The sequence below is a fragment of the Meleagris gallopavo genome, chromosome 4 (assembly GCF_905368555.1).
Source record: "Meleagris gallopavo chromosome 4, MGAL_WU_HG_1.1, whole genome shotgun sequence".
Lineage (NCBI taxonomy): Eukaryota > Metazoa > Chordata > Aves > Galliformes > Phasianidae > Meleagris > Meleagris gallopavo.
The window spans coordinates 54627800-54643118 of NC_139407.1; the positions used below are offsets into that span (position 1 = coordinate 54627800).

General features: G+C 36.3%; 1 protein-coding gene across 8 annotated transcripts in view; it reads left to right on the top strand.

Moving 5' to 3' along the window:
* Positions 1–15319, top strand: part of KCNIP4 (potassium voltage-gated channel interacting protein 4) — a 384702-nt gene that overhangs the window by 303464 nt on the left and 65919 nt on the right. The window contains exon 1 of one of the 8 annotated variants that reach the window (XM_085223404.1): positions 9054–9182. The exons of the other annotated variants lie outside the window; for them this stretch is intronic. Within the exon in view, the coding sequence (XP_085079530.1) occupies positions 9176–9182 (7 nt within the window). The 5' untranslated portion in view covers positions 9054–9175. Of the gene's footprint in view, positions 1–9053; positions 9183–15319 lie in introns of those variants that run through there. 8 annotated transcript variants of the gene reach the window in all.

The following is a 15319-nucleotide window of genomic DNA, read 5'->3' on the forward strand; positions in this document are numbered from 1 at the left end:
GTTCTGCTGGACTAAAGCAGGATATAGTGGACTTAGATGGTCAGGAAGCTGCCTGGAAACTGCATAAAACTATTCAACACTGAGAAAAGAGGTTTTATAGTTTTACTTTTTGAATAATCTCTCTCATTCTTACTTCAATAAATACAAGTCTTACCCTGCAGGCGGTAAGAAGTGTTATTTAACACCAACTGATTCACAGTGTAGTATTTCTGTACTGCACAGTTGCATGTTTCTGAGTGAAAAACATACCTAACTATAGTTTTAGTACATTAATCCGATTATAATTGAATTCCTAAATTAGAGCATTCTTTGAGCTTTAAACTGTATTTCAGAATACCTAAGATAATGTAATTCTAAATATGAATGAAAAATGAGCACTGTCTCAACTTGGATATTGTAAGCAATATCATTCACATTCTCTACTGTTTCTTTTTTCTTTTCATTTGTAGTCTTCTTGTGAAATACTTCTCTGTGTTGGAAACTTAGTTCTTAAAAAATATATATATTGAGAGACGATTTTTTCTGCAGGTCCTTCTGGCTCGTTGTGAAAAAGGGGGAAGGAAGAATAAGTTCATGAGAAATTGGGTGTTCTTTATTTTTCTCTAGTGATTGTGGAATTAAAATGACAACTCTTCACACAACTAAAATTCAGAAATCCAGAATGTGTATTGACAGAATATAGTTGTTTCATTGGATTTATTTTCTTTTTCACTTATTTAATATTTGCTTAAGATTTGATTATTATTTTACCTTTGATTCTTTATGTTCCACAAACTTGCAAAAATACTGGGAAATAGAGGAAGAAACTAAGAGCATGCACTTGAAATGTTTATGTTTCTGACCTAAGTGTATTTCTATTATGTTGATTTGTCCTCTAGACATCATAAATAGTTCACAGGAGAGTTGTTTAAGACTTAAGAGTAAAACATGAGTTGCATTTCTGCAGTGTTTCTACTTCATATCTACATAGACCTGAATCACACTCTGATTTTTCTTGCAGCTGTGTGTGATTCCTCTCATGTGGCTTTTTCTCAGTTAAACGTTCCATTTCTGAAGCACAGCTTTATGATAACAATGGAAAACTTACCTCAGTAATATATAGTAGATTCATGATTATTAATATGACCTTCTGGCTAGTATGCTTTAGAAAATCATTTATCCTCCTTGAACTACCACATCTTTAAATTTCATGTCCATCAACTGCCTGAATAATGTAAATTAATATTTCAGTAGAGTCAGGGTGGCATAGAATGTGACCAATGAAGACTGGAAATATACTGCATATTTACTTTCTGTGCCACTATTGTTCTGTTCTTTCTATAGATGTTGGGATTTTCTAAGAAACTATTGATTTCTGGAGGTAACTTATTTTAGTTGCAAATTTAACTCCCTAAAAATATCAGAATGTGATCACAATTTCAGCTAGGTATCAACTGCTGTATCTTGTTTTGTGGAAGGCCAACTGACGATAAATCTTCAATAATTATATTCATTTAACGTCTGTTATTTCTTTATGTATTTTACACCAGTCAGGTATTGCTCATTCAACAGCAGCATAGGAGATAGTCAGTAACTCTGAATGGGCTATTGTAAAATTAGAATTGAAAGCTTAGGTACATTTTTCTTTGATCACCACAGCTGTCACCCAGCAGTTCTCAGAAAACCCATCTTTGTCAATTGAGGAGGACAGGGCCAGCCTCTGAGCTTCTTAGTGACACCTTTTTTCTTGTCTTCTATGTACAGCTATGTACTGTTAAAAGTTGTTTTACTGGAGCTATAAAAAAAACCTACATTTCACAATGTCATGATAGTAGTGTTTTAATTTAATCAATAAATAGCCACAATTTTAAATGCAAATATGTGTGTAATTTGTTTCCTTATCTTCTTAAAAACAGTAGGATACTAGTAAACAGAAGAAATGAGCTCACATGTTTGTGACCTAGAAGGGTGATATTCATGAGAAGGTTGGACTGAGATTAATTGAAGTGATTCTTCAAAATGATAAAATCTGTATGATAAGTATTGGATAATGAAATAGGTGTGGGACAAAATGAAAGTGTACTGGCCTTAAACGAGAAAAGTGAGACAGAAAGAACATGTGTGCCGTAGACATCACATGACAGTCCCATACATATGCACAATATCAATCTATTTTAAAAGCTGGAGGCTGAAGACAAGTGGAGTTAAGTCAAAACAATCTCAGTATTGCTTGCAGAACCCTTCATTAGTGCTTTATAGTGTTGTTGTAAGTTGTAATAAAGAATCAGAAAAGCATCCATGAATATGAATTATCTAAGTATTGTAAATGTTAGCTAGAAAGGAGATAACATCACCAACAAAATATTAGCCCACAAACATCACTGGGGACTCTAATGGGAAAGTATCATATAAAAAGGAGGAAAAAAACAACTTAATAACCTTCTAGGATTAAACTAGTTCAATGATTTGAAGAATAAAGGTTACTATCAAAGCTAACTGAAAAAGTACAATTTGTTCCAATATTAGGCTTTTCTAGTTTTTTTAAGCATTATGTAATATAAAGCACTGCCTTACTTTCCTATAGCTATACACTGTCTCAACATATAAGGCATCACAGTACCTATTTAAAGTTGTATGTTACCCCAGAATAGTGGCTCCAAAGGATAAGCAGACCACCTACCAGTTAGCTGGAGTAAGACAGTGCCCATGATTTGGTGGTTTGAAGACAAGAATCCTCTCTACTCTCACATCCCTATATATTATCTACATTTAAAATACAAGGGCTGCTCTGAAAGTAGTGCCTCCTATTTTATTATGTGGTCCCATAACGTCAGAGGCAGATGTTGGTGGTATGGCGTTAGTGGCTGAACCTTTCTGCCAATATTCTGTTAAATTTTGTTGCCATATGATAGAGGGACAGTCTGACATGGAAGTGTATATGAAGCAGAGGTGTGTCATTGAATTCCTCCATGCTGAAAAAATAGCACCTAGTGGCCTTCATCGATGGTCTCCTTTTAATGGAGACCAAACAGAGGATTAGACCACAGTGAAGCAGTGGCTGGTACATTTCAGCACTGCTGAAATGTATGACTGCTATGAGCCAGAGTCAAAATGGCAGTTTATGAAATGGCAACATGTGAATTCCCAATGAAGAAAAAATTCAAGACACAGGTAAAGGGATGTGCACTGTCTTTTGGGATAGGAAAGGGGTGATCTTTCTGGATTTCCTGGAACTCAGACAAATCATCAGCTCTGACAGCTGTACTGCAGTGCTGACTAAGCTGAAGGCTTGAAGTTCTAGAGTTAGACCAAAGAAGAAAACAACTTCTCTCTTGAACCATGATAATGCCAGGCTTCATACCAGTTTGAAGACTGTGGAGCACACTGCCAATCTTTGCTGGCCTGTCCTACAGAATCTACCACTCAGTTCAGATTTGGAGCCTTCTGAGTTCCATTTGTTTGGGCTGATGAAAGAGGGCTGTGGGGGCAACACTGTCCTAGTAACAATGCTGTCATAGTAGTTGTGGAACAGCGGGTCCCCTCTACTGGTGCAGGTTTTTATGAGCATAGCATGCAGGCTCTTGGTCATTGCTGATGAAAATGCATAGTTAATGCTGGTGAGTACATTGAAATATAGTGTTTTGTAGCTGAGAATTTGCTCTGTCAACTGGTGTTATTACGCTTACTTTATGGAAATAAATAGGAATAATTATGAAAAATAAATAGAAAGCATTACTTTCACAGCAACCTATTTAATGTACAACAGCATGGATCAGTGATGAATGGTGTCCCCCAGGGAACAGTGCTGGGACTGGTACTCTTTAGTATCTTCATCACTGACATTGGCAGTGGGGTCAAGTGTACCCTCAGCAAGTTTGCTGATGACACCAAGCTGTGAGGTGTGGTCACCAAACCTGAGGGATGGGATGCCATCCAGAGGGACCTAGATAGGCTTGAGAAATGGGCTTAGGTGAACTTCATGAGGTTCAGCAAATCTAAGTGCATTATCTTGCACCTGGGTCAAGGCAACATCCACTACCAATACAAGCTGGGAATGGAAGGATTGAGCATAGCCCTGCCAAAAAAGACTTTGGGGTACTGGTGGATGGTAAGCTGGACAAGAGCCAGTGATGTGCCCACATGACACAGAAAGTCAGTTATACCTTGGACTGCGTCAAAGTAAATGTGGCCAGGAAGGTGAGAATGGTGATCCTGCCCCTCTACTCTGAGCTGGTGAGGCCGTCCCTGGAGCACTGCTTCCAGATGTGGAGTCCTCATGTACTGAGGAGAGATATGGACCTGTTGGAGTCCAGAGGATGGCCACAAAAATGTTGCAAGGAGTGGAAGACCTCTCCTATAAAGACAAGCTGAGAGAGCTGGAGCTGTTCATCCCAGAAAAGAAAAGGTTCCATGGTGACCTGATAGAGGCCTTTTTGTATCTACAGAGGGGCTGTAAGAAAGGAGGCAGGCTCTTGAGCAGGGTCTGGTGTGATACGACAAGGGGAAATGGTTTCAAACTAAAAGAGGTGAAATTAAGATTGGATAAAAGGAAAATGTCTTTTCTAGTGAGTGAACTGGAGCAGGTTACCCAGTAATGTGGTGGATGCCCTGTCCCTGGAGACTTTGAAGGTGATGCTGGATCAGGCCCTGGGCAACCTGATCTAGCTGTGGTGTCCCTGTTCATTGCAGGGGAGTTGGACTAGTTCCTTCCAACTCTAAGGATTCTATGATTTTTGTACCAAAGCAAATTTCAGACAGCCCAGAATTTTAGGAATAATATTTACAGTGTAATTCAAATGGACTTTGAGTTAAAAAACCTAGCTGCCGTTATTCCTTCTGCAGTATTACTTTAAATTAGGCTAATACATACTGAGGCATTTTAGTTCTTATGTTCAAATTAATGCAGTAAACCATAAGCGGGATTTTTGTTTGTTTGTTTTCTGAATAGGTATTGCGTGCAAAAGATATTTCTGAAAGAAGTATAGTTGTAAAGTTTTTCAGTATGTTTTCAAACTTGATATCTGTCTTGTATTTTTGCCCATTCTCATTTTTCTGTGAAGAACCCTTGATGATAATATTCTTTGTTGAAGTCACTGGAAGTTCAGAACAAACAAGAAATGCAGACTAAGTCCTTATTGCTATCTGCAAAATAATAATCTTCAAATAATATGAATAAATTACTATTTTTCACAGATATGTAAAGGTCAGCTCCCGCTTGCCTGTTTTTTACAGAGGAAAATCTCTAGTGTTAGCTTAATAGTTCCTATTAATAATGTAGCACCTGTTTGAGAGGAGAAAAATAAATTGAATGTCAAAGGATTTTCAGACTCCTTTTCAGATGATGCACAGATTTTACTATTTACAAAATCGCATTCTGAAGATGAATCTTTTTAAGTGCCTTTTGGAAGCTTTTTTGTTTTATTTGTTGTTTTCTTTTAAGAGAGGAGTGGGGTGTTTTTGTTGATCTGTTTTTGTTGTTGTTTTTAGCACATGTATAGTAATTGAAAGACATCTTTGGCTTAAGCCTGTTCCTTAGGCAGACTGCTGTGTCACAGTGGCTGACCACTTTAATAGCTATGAAGAAATCTACCTTGCTAGGCAATTAATTTGTAGGAAAATCACCTCTTGGCTTCTTCTGCAACCTTTACTCTTTCCTTGGTCACAGTCTAGCAAAGAAAAACAGCTTAGCAAAGGTAATTGATTTTGCAGAGCTCCCACAGATGGAACATGGAGGCTGCCTCCCAGACATTCAGCCTATGGGTGGCTAAGCACCCCCTGCCAGGAGCACCATGGGTGAATCACCTCTGTCAGTTATCGTTCTCCATGATTTGGACAAACTGGATGACATCCTGACCCTGTATTACAGCAGTGGAAGAGTTTTCAGAGAGCAGCATGAGCAAATAGACTCTATTCCTTGTGTGTTGGTTTCATTTTTCATGAGCTGGTTGCAGTCTGTCAGAGTTGGGCCATGGGGATCCTCATTTTGCCACAGTAAAAGTCACCCTGTACATCTCCTGAGAGCAGCCAGCCAGTCTGATATATAATTGAATCTTACTCCATGCTCTCTCTGGAAAGCATTATTCATTTTTCCATCAGACTTTGTTACGAATTTGAGCTGTTTCAACTGATCTTACTGCCATTGTCCCATTAAGCTCTTTTAATCATTTCCCATTCTCCTGTCAATTATTTTCAATAAGGCAAACATAATTTGGACTTTTACAATTCCTTTGGCATTATCCTCCTGAAGTGCAGCTGAGTTAACATTGGTATTTTCACACTTGTCTGCATATTTTTAGAAATCAGACCTAACGATGGAATGGGAGTTTGAAATGCTGCTGAACACCAGATAGCACTTCTGTGCCATGCAGCTGATGGAGCACTTGCACTGGTTGCCTAGAGACTGGAGTCTCCTCCTTGGAGATCTACAGAAGCTGTCTGGGTGTGAGCCTGGGTACTGTGCCCTGTTATCAAGCTGGAGCAGGGGTGGGACCAGAGGGATCCAGAGGTCCCCACCAGCCTCAACCATTCTGTGAAATCCTGCTGGATAGGGTGTTACAAAACAGTATGAAACAGTTCCCATTTCAGAGTAGCGGAGATTTCAGTTGTATCAGAATCTGAAATATGGGAAGGCAAAAAAGTTACTAGGAACATTGGTTAAGACTTCTCAAGAATGAGATTTTACATGTTTTATGTTTTACATAGCAGCATAAGCTGTATTTCAGAAGGTTCTTGCCAAGCTGCTTTCTTTCTAGCAGTGCTCCCCTGCAGGATTTTATTTTATTTTTTACATTTTCTAATCCAGATTCTGTTTCCTATTGATCATTAATAGTATTTTCAGTGCTTTCCCACTGTCTTCTAACTGGAGATTTTCAAACTACTACTTCATCCAGTCCAGTTCTTGTCTGTGGAACATTTAATGTGGGCAGCCTCTCCTCCTTGCTGTCTACATTTCATTCTCTGCTCTCAATTCATATTACAAACACAACCCTAACCTAAGGTTACATTGGACCTTTTGCTCATTTCAAAAATGGACCAGGAAAGTTACTGTAAAAAGGACAAGCATCCAGCTTTTAGTACTGATACTGGTGGTGGGGCAGATGGAACTTTATTTCTGATTTAAAAGCATTCCCCATTAAAAAAATAAGCTATTTAAGAAAATTCACAGTATGTTTATATGGTTAGATGGTCATATGCAAAATAATAGTGCAAAAATAATCCACTTACGTAAATTACAGTGATAATGGAGTATATTAGCTAAACTGTTTTGTATCAAAACTTGTAACACAGAGAGCAGAAAATTGGGAAGTAAAATATTGCATACGTTACAGAAATAAGGAGAGCCAAACAATATGGATTAATTCAGCAAGAGGCTAAGTTTTCCTTTTGAATCAATAGTATTTTTTTAGTTTTTTCTTTATTTTTATGATAGATGGTGAAAATGCTGCACAGAAAGCTGAGAGAGAGAAGGATATTAACTCTCCCTCTGAAGCAGTCTGCAAATACATTTTTCAAGCTTGGATGTTACTCTAGCTAAAGTTGCCAAGGTAGGACTTACCTTGATTGTCAGTCTTTCAATTCTTTTCCGAAAAGAAGATTTTATCAGTCATATTTGTCAGCGACCCTGGGAAAACTCATCTATTTGAGAGAGAAATCAGTTACCCTCAATTGGGGTCAACTAAGCTTTGGAATTTGCAGCCAAAACTCCAAGCCTTACTTACTGAAGCTTTTTTATATCAAGATTTAGAGTATAAGATCATAATAACTTGTAAATCTTGCATTTAGATTCCTTTTTGTAAACATATACATGATCACTGTCATGCATATTTTTAATGGCTTTCCTGTCTTTTGTGCTCATGAATTTCCTGATTATAAGGAAAAAGTGGTACTGTAGTATTTCTAAATACATTTGTATATGTTACAGGGATCGGTCTAAGTAAAGATTACCACCTCAGATAGGGTTTATGCTAAGCTCTGAGCCTCATGAACTTGATCTGAACAAATGTCTGTTGTGGTTGCAACTAGAGTTAAAAATGGAGAAAGTGTTAGTTAAAGAGTGATGTAGAGAGTTTAATGTCTTATTTTCCAGTTTCATTTTTTATGCCTACATCAAAAACATTGATCAGAGTGAAGATTGGAAGTCTTAAAATGGCATTTTAGTTGAGACCAGAATAAGCCAAACAAGAAAGTACATGTGGTTACCATAAAAATATTGTGCTTAAACTTTTACTGCAAGATAAGTCCGTAGCATTGCCTGTTCTCAAAACTCATAAAATGTGCTTTTTGTAGAGTAAATGCGAGCAATAACATGCCTCAAATATGACTGATCCTTGCTATGGGCTTGAAACTCTTCAGCTGACCCTTCGCATTCTAAAGAAATTGGTGTTTCAGGTAGACATATTTCTTCTCTCCAGGAAAATAATTACATAAATGCCTAAGTTAAAAGGCAATTATTTCCATTAAAGTCACTTAAGAATCAGATGAATTAACTATTCTAACTTAGTATGTTTAAATATAGAGTAGTGTTAAAGTAATTAGAGCTTGGCAGTGTCAAATCTATGGCTAGCCTTTAGACCTAATTTATAGTGTTGTCTTGGGTTTATCTTGACAGTGATCAATGATATGATGACAAGTATGAAGTGAACGCCAGTGAAAATAAACAACTCCTAAAGACTTCTTGTCCCTAGTATGTGGCGTCACTGTATTGTACAAGAAACTGGAGAAGTTTGCAGGACACATTGATAATTAAAGCCTCTTGTTTAAACTAGGTCTATGCTGCTTTCAATGTACCCAGAAACAAGCATTAGTCATCATTATAACATCAGCCTTTTCCAACAATTACAACAGAGTGATACATGGATACTGCTGTTGTTTCGTGGAAGCTGAAAGCCTTTGCACTGCAAACTGTACATTCTGTTTCTGAGTTGAAAAGCATTAATAAATCCTGCAGACCTCTGAACGCTTGGCACTGTTAGAGATGAGGTAGTGGCTGGATTGCTGTGGAAATTTATGGGCCTCCAACAAACCATGTTAAAATTGTGCTGTATTAAAATGTAGGGTCAGAGTCACTCTGCCACAGTGAAAATCAAATTATGTGGTAGTATTATTTTGGGATGGTTTCGTGCTGTTGCTGGTACAGAAATGATCCCTGATTCAGCTGTGTTCTATTGGACTAGGGAGCAAGGAAAGAGAATGCAGAATGACTGGTGAGTGTCTTGTGAATCACTTCTGTAGCCTCAGAAGGGCATAGAAATAAGTAATATCACCTGTGAAAAATGTATGAGATTAATAGGTCTTTCTGAAGCAAGAATTCTATTATGTCGTGAACTCTGAAGATATATTTTTTTTCTACTCTACCTCTTCTTACTTCAAAACTTTTTGTTTCAGTGCAATGAACCATTACTTGGGGAGGGTTAGAAGAAATTCTCAATCATAAAAATTACTTGCAGCATTTGGTTGCATTAAAAGGCTTAATGACAATGATCATAATTCTGTAAATACAGAAACAAATAAAAGAATGGGTAGAAATGTAAATGTTGAAGTTTAACAGAAGTTTAACTAGAACTAAAAATAATAGACATTTCTCATTCTAGTCTATGAAAATGTCACTAATATTCGTGATACTGTCACAACCTCAGAACAGTATACTGGATGTCATGTCAGTCTGTGCTAACAGCTTTTCTCCATTGAACGTACTTGCATACTAAAAATATTTAAACAAATAAACAAATTTGATTAAGCACGGTTCCATCTGGTGGGAACGGGAAAGGTCATGTGCACACCATTTTTTAGTTCTCAACAGCTGAGGACCATTTTTGGAATCAGATGCTGCTAATCTCATATTTGGCAATGCCTGAAGCAGTTCTGGCATCTTCCACTGCAGATTCTTCAAAGAGGTGAATGTCTCATCACTTTGTCTTTTTTGTTCCCATTTAATTGCATCAGAATTGCTATAGGCAGCTTGAAGGCCCAGATTGTAGATCACCTATTATTTTTTAATTTTTTAACTCATCCTTTGAATATCATATTTTAATCTTAAAAAGCATTAAGAAAACCTTCCTTTCCTTAATAGTATGTGATGATCCACATTTACTTGGAAATTCATGAGATAGGAATATATGAGTGAAACGTTTCTTTTTTCTGAGTTGTAGATAAAAGGCAAAAATGCCTGAAGAAAACATAAACATACTACAGACATATCGCTTGGCCATCTAATTCTGTATCACAGCTCCAGTCAGTAAATACTGGTATTTACTTGTTAAAAGAATAAATAAATGAATAATAGATGAAAATATGAAGATGGAACATCTATGAGATCCTTTTCAGACTTATAAATTCTGAAGATTTCATTCAGTCATAAGAAAGGAGTTCTCTTTTCCAGATAGGAGCTTTCTGTTCTGGTTAGACAAAGAACACTTCTGCAATGGAAGCAGAACAAAAAGCAGTGCTGTAAGTGCCAGACTGGTTCTCTTTTTGCTACACTTAACATTTTTAAAGAAAACCCCTTTGCTTCTGAATAATTGTTACCTACTTAGATTCCACCCTAAATTTATTATAGATAATTTATAGCTGTGTTCATTTCTGAGTATTATTAGGAGTTTTCAGCATACCTTGCTAAAAGGACAACCCATTACTCTAGAAAATTGATTACGTATTTCAAAATACATTACCAAAATAGTGACAGATCTTATCATACATATCCTATCCTTTACACAAGTCCTCTTTTATACAGAAATATGAAGTTTTAAAAAGATAAAAATTGCACTTTGATATCAATATTTTAGTAGCTTTTTTTTTTTTTTTCTTTTGAAAACTCTGTTCAGATGCCTATCAGAAATATATTCTTTGAAAATTTCAGACTGTTCTCTTTGATGATTTGCAGGTCACTTCTACTTTTCAGACTTGTTAAATCTCTTTGAGCATTAGTTAATCTGATCCTTCAGTGTAACTCCATGAATTAAAATCTGACATAAAGTCTTTGGTAAAACCTTGTCTCTCCCTCCACTTCTGGCAATTTCCTTCAGCCTTCTACCACAGATTTCAGCTTTCCATTTCTATCTAAAACTATTGATTCAGATCCCCTCTTTTAAATGTGAAGATATCAGATGTCCTCTTAACTCTCCCAGTCCACTGGAATCTATAGTTCACCTTATTGATCTTTCCTTTGATCGCTGGCACTTGTGGAAGAGATTTTTGTAGATTCACAGCCATGACTTTCTCTGGCCACTTCAGAACTTGCATTTTAATTTCTTCGCAAATATATGAGCTCTTCCTTTAAATTATCTCAGTCATTTCTTTCTTTATTTATGAGCAATTTCATTATTGTGCTGTCTTTGTTAACAAAAAACTTAATTTCTAATTTGCCTGCTTCGTATCTCATGCCAACGTTGTTCTTTACTTTTGGATCAACAGCATTATATTTTTTCAATGGCTTTTGGTTATGGCTTAGGTTTATGTTAGTACAGAAATAAAAATGAATAGGACTCAAATAAATGTTAATATAGTGCTGAGGATGGGTTCCAGAGCATTGTAGAAACAGAACAAGAAAAGGCAGATTGCCATTCTATACCTTCGTCCCAGAAGAAAATTGCTAATACTGTGTGTCTTGCGTTCTTTATGAAGCTTTGTGTGCAATTATTTGCACCATTTTGGACTTTTTTGACTTAGCTGCATTTATTTCCTTTTATTTTGTCTTCTTCTGTGTTTCATTTTGAGATCATCACTGCCTTTATTAATATTTCTGTTGAGTGACAGGTTCCTACTGACCTGATTTTCCAGTGTACTTATTTCTGCAATCCCTGCTATGAGAAGTTGGGCACAGCAGACAATTGGAGTGTGATGTAATGTTCTTGTGTATATATAAGACACAAGAAGTTATGATTCATGAAGATCCCTTTCAAAGTACAGAGAACTTAACCTTTGCTTCCCAATGTTTGACATACTAATTCCTACTCAGCAAAGAAGCAATCAGTAACATTCTGTATTAGTGTCATTTCTGTTACATCTATTACACTTATCTCCTTAAAAAAAAAAAAAAAAGAAAAAAAAAAAGATTTTTCTTTGTCTGTCTTATGGGTTTTCGTGGGCTATGTGCAGAGTCTAGATTCCCTGTACTTTGTATTGTGCTTTATACCTGACTGTTAAAGAACGGATTTGCTCTGAGTATGTGGTTTAGTGAGAGGGAAGCTTTTCAGTGACATGCATGAAGCACATAAAATCTCTGCAATATTAAAGTAGGTAGTACAGTAAAAAGAAGGAGAAAACCTATTTCAGGCTGGAATAGAAAGCCGTGAGAGTAGGAATTTGATTTGTATAACAAAGTGTTACTTATATATGTAGTATGAAGACAAGATTATGGGCATGAGTTACGTGTGAGATATTGCTGTGAGTCACTAGTTCTTTGGTAATGACCCTTTTACATGTTTTAGATGTTTTTTCATAGTGTACAGATTTAAAAAGAGGCCCTTCCTCATGAGGACAGACAGGAACACATCTGTCTTTAGTAGACAAATGTATCATGTATCAACAACAACAACAACAAAATAGAATGGGATATTGAACTGCAAAAAACAACAACAAAAACTGTAACTCTTGAAGGCTTTTACTAAAGAGCTCATTCATGTCTTAGAAAATCACTTGGCTTAAGCGTTCACATTAATTGCAGAAAAGTAAACTCAATACCCACAGAGAAGTACCACTTTTTGTGTTTTGATTTATAAAACTGGATTACAACCTAACAGTAATTCAATCCTATAACTGAGTGAGGTTCACGGAATAGCTAAAGGATTTGTAAGGTGCTAGAAGGATAACAAGCCCTAGAGACAAAGACTGAAGTAGGTCTTCAGTCCTGACACATTCTCACACAGAGACTTCCTTCCAGAACTTTGGAAGAGCACCTCCATTGCATTAGAAATGTGGAGAAGCATTGCTCCAGTTTCAATCCCAAGCCTCTGCAGTTGATCAGTTCATAACTAAAAATACTTTAAAATGAAGGCAGTTGTTCTAGGTCACAATAATTACTGTAGTGATTTAGGGAATATGCCTATGTATAATTTTCTAATTCATTTTGAGAATATGAACTCTGTACTTGTAACTGTGTCAGGCTGAAAACTTCATTTTCTCTCTGGATCTCAAAATTCTCTATTATATTTCTACATCCAATTTAGAGAAACAGCTAACAAAGATGGTCATGCTTTGATTATCTTCAATTGCATGAAAGTATTTTTGATCAATTTTGAGTAGTATTGCCACAGGTGAACTAGAAATAGGATAATTTGTCACATTTTTTGGTTATTGTTGTTTTTTAAATATTTGATGAGCTATCTAAGGTAAAGAGGAAGTGTATTGGAGGTTTATTATACACTGTAACTGATGCTTGATCCTCAGGTGTTATACTATAAATCAGAGTGTTGGTCAAAATTGTTCTCTGATAAAGGATGTTTTTAAATAGCATTAGGGTAGAGCTTGCATTATTCATGGGCTTTTTAAGCTAGATTTACCTCTCCATTGTGATGCAGGAATTTTATATCCTATGAGAGCATCTGGAAAATGAAAAGCAGATTTATAGTTTAGCATACTGAAATTTTGAAAGCTCAAAAAACATTGAAAGTAATCCCCAACCTCCAGATTAGGAGTGCTCAGCAAAGGAATAATTTACCAAAGCTTTGAAGATTGGCTGCTATAAAGACCAACCAAACAAAATATGAACAGGCAATATTATTTTAAAACAATGAGTATTTCAGGATATATATTTAGAACATTAACAATTCCTAAAGGAAACACACTTATTGTTTGAAATGCAGTTTCCTGGCAGAAAAAAAGTGCCTTCAAACTATTCTAATGAATTCTCAAGCAGTTACTGTGAGATTTGGTACTGGCTAGAAGGTTTTACTTCCATTAAGCATAGTCCCAATAGAACTTATATTAAAAGCCAATGGAGGAATTCAGGTGAAAACAGGAGGAATAATTGCGTCTATTCCAGAGGCCAAATTTTAGGTCTATACAAGTTATTAAATTTTGACTGATAAGTTATCATGCTCATCTTTGCACATTTTTACATAGAAACAGATGATTATCCTCTATAACTTCCAGACCTAATATTCTGGATTCCTTCAGCAATGTTTTTTCATACATTCTCAAAAGAGATTTTTAAAAGCTCCGTTGTACTTTGCTACAGCATGTTTTCATGTATTCATGTTATTCATTTTATATATATATAGCATGTTTTCAGGTGTTATTCAGCTCACATCTTGTTATTTAAACCTTATATAAAATAACATCACGCTCAGCCTACCTGGTTTTAAGTCAGTTTCCCATTCCATAGCTTCTCCATTCTTCCAGGTGCCTTTGGACAACACTGACTTCTCAGTCTAAACTGGCACTTCACTTTTGTTGCATAATTACTGGCATTTCAAGCTTCAGCAGCAGTCAGTCAGTACAGCACTTAGCCAAAAAGCAGCAGTTGGTGAACAGCAGTTTCTTTGCTATGATAATGTGGCAGGAGGGTTGGAGATTCATGATCCTTGAGGTCCCTTTCAACCCAGGCCATTCTGTGACTTCTGTGATTTCCGTGAATAATGATATGTAGTTGGAAATGATTACTAATATCCAGAATGATTTTCATACTTGTTATAAAATAGTGTCCCTGGTAAACACAATGTCTGTTAAATTGAAATAATCTCAAAATAGGAAGAAACTTGTGGCAACTCAAACAGTTGAGTAAGCTACATGTTAGATAAGTGTGTTATGTGCAAGTCTGCTAAAATATCTTTTTCTGACTGTCTTAATATTGCAAACAAAAGCAAAAGGCAAAGTGCCCACGTTCCCCTTTCTCACATACTGATTTTGTCTCTTTTTGAATAACTCTTGTGAGCTTCAGTAAAACCAAACTATTTATTTTTCTCTCCTTACAAGAAGGGAATTAAGAAAGGGAAAGAGATGGTCTCTTCCACCTGTAGGTTATAGAAATGTTGTGGCCCATTATTACTGTTATAAATTTGACTGTAAACTCCCAGGAGGATAACCACAGAGTGGCAGTCATTTATGCTTCTTTTGTCTTATTTTTACTCCCTCACTGCAATTTTTTCACCTTTCTTTTCCAATCTTCATGGGAACAGCCATTACGATGCTACAGTAGGTGTTTTTATGCCAAAACTTCATAGGTCTGCTAGTTGCTCAGGTCCATGCACCTGTAGTTTTTTCATTAACACTGAGTATATTCCTATTGACTAGCCTGCTTCTAAGGCAACGTACAGTTGATTTGAAATGTGAATCAAATATATGGGTTGGTGTCCAAATCTCAGTGCACCTAACTATGCCCAAAGTATGCAATGTATGCACTAGC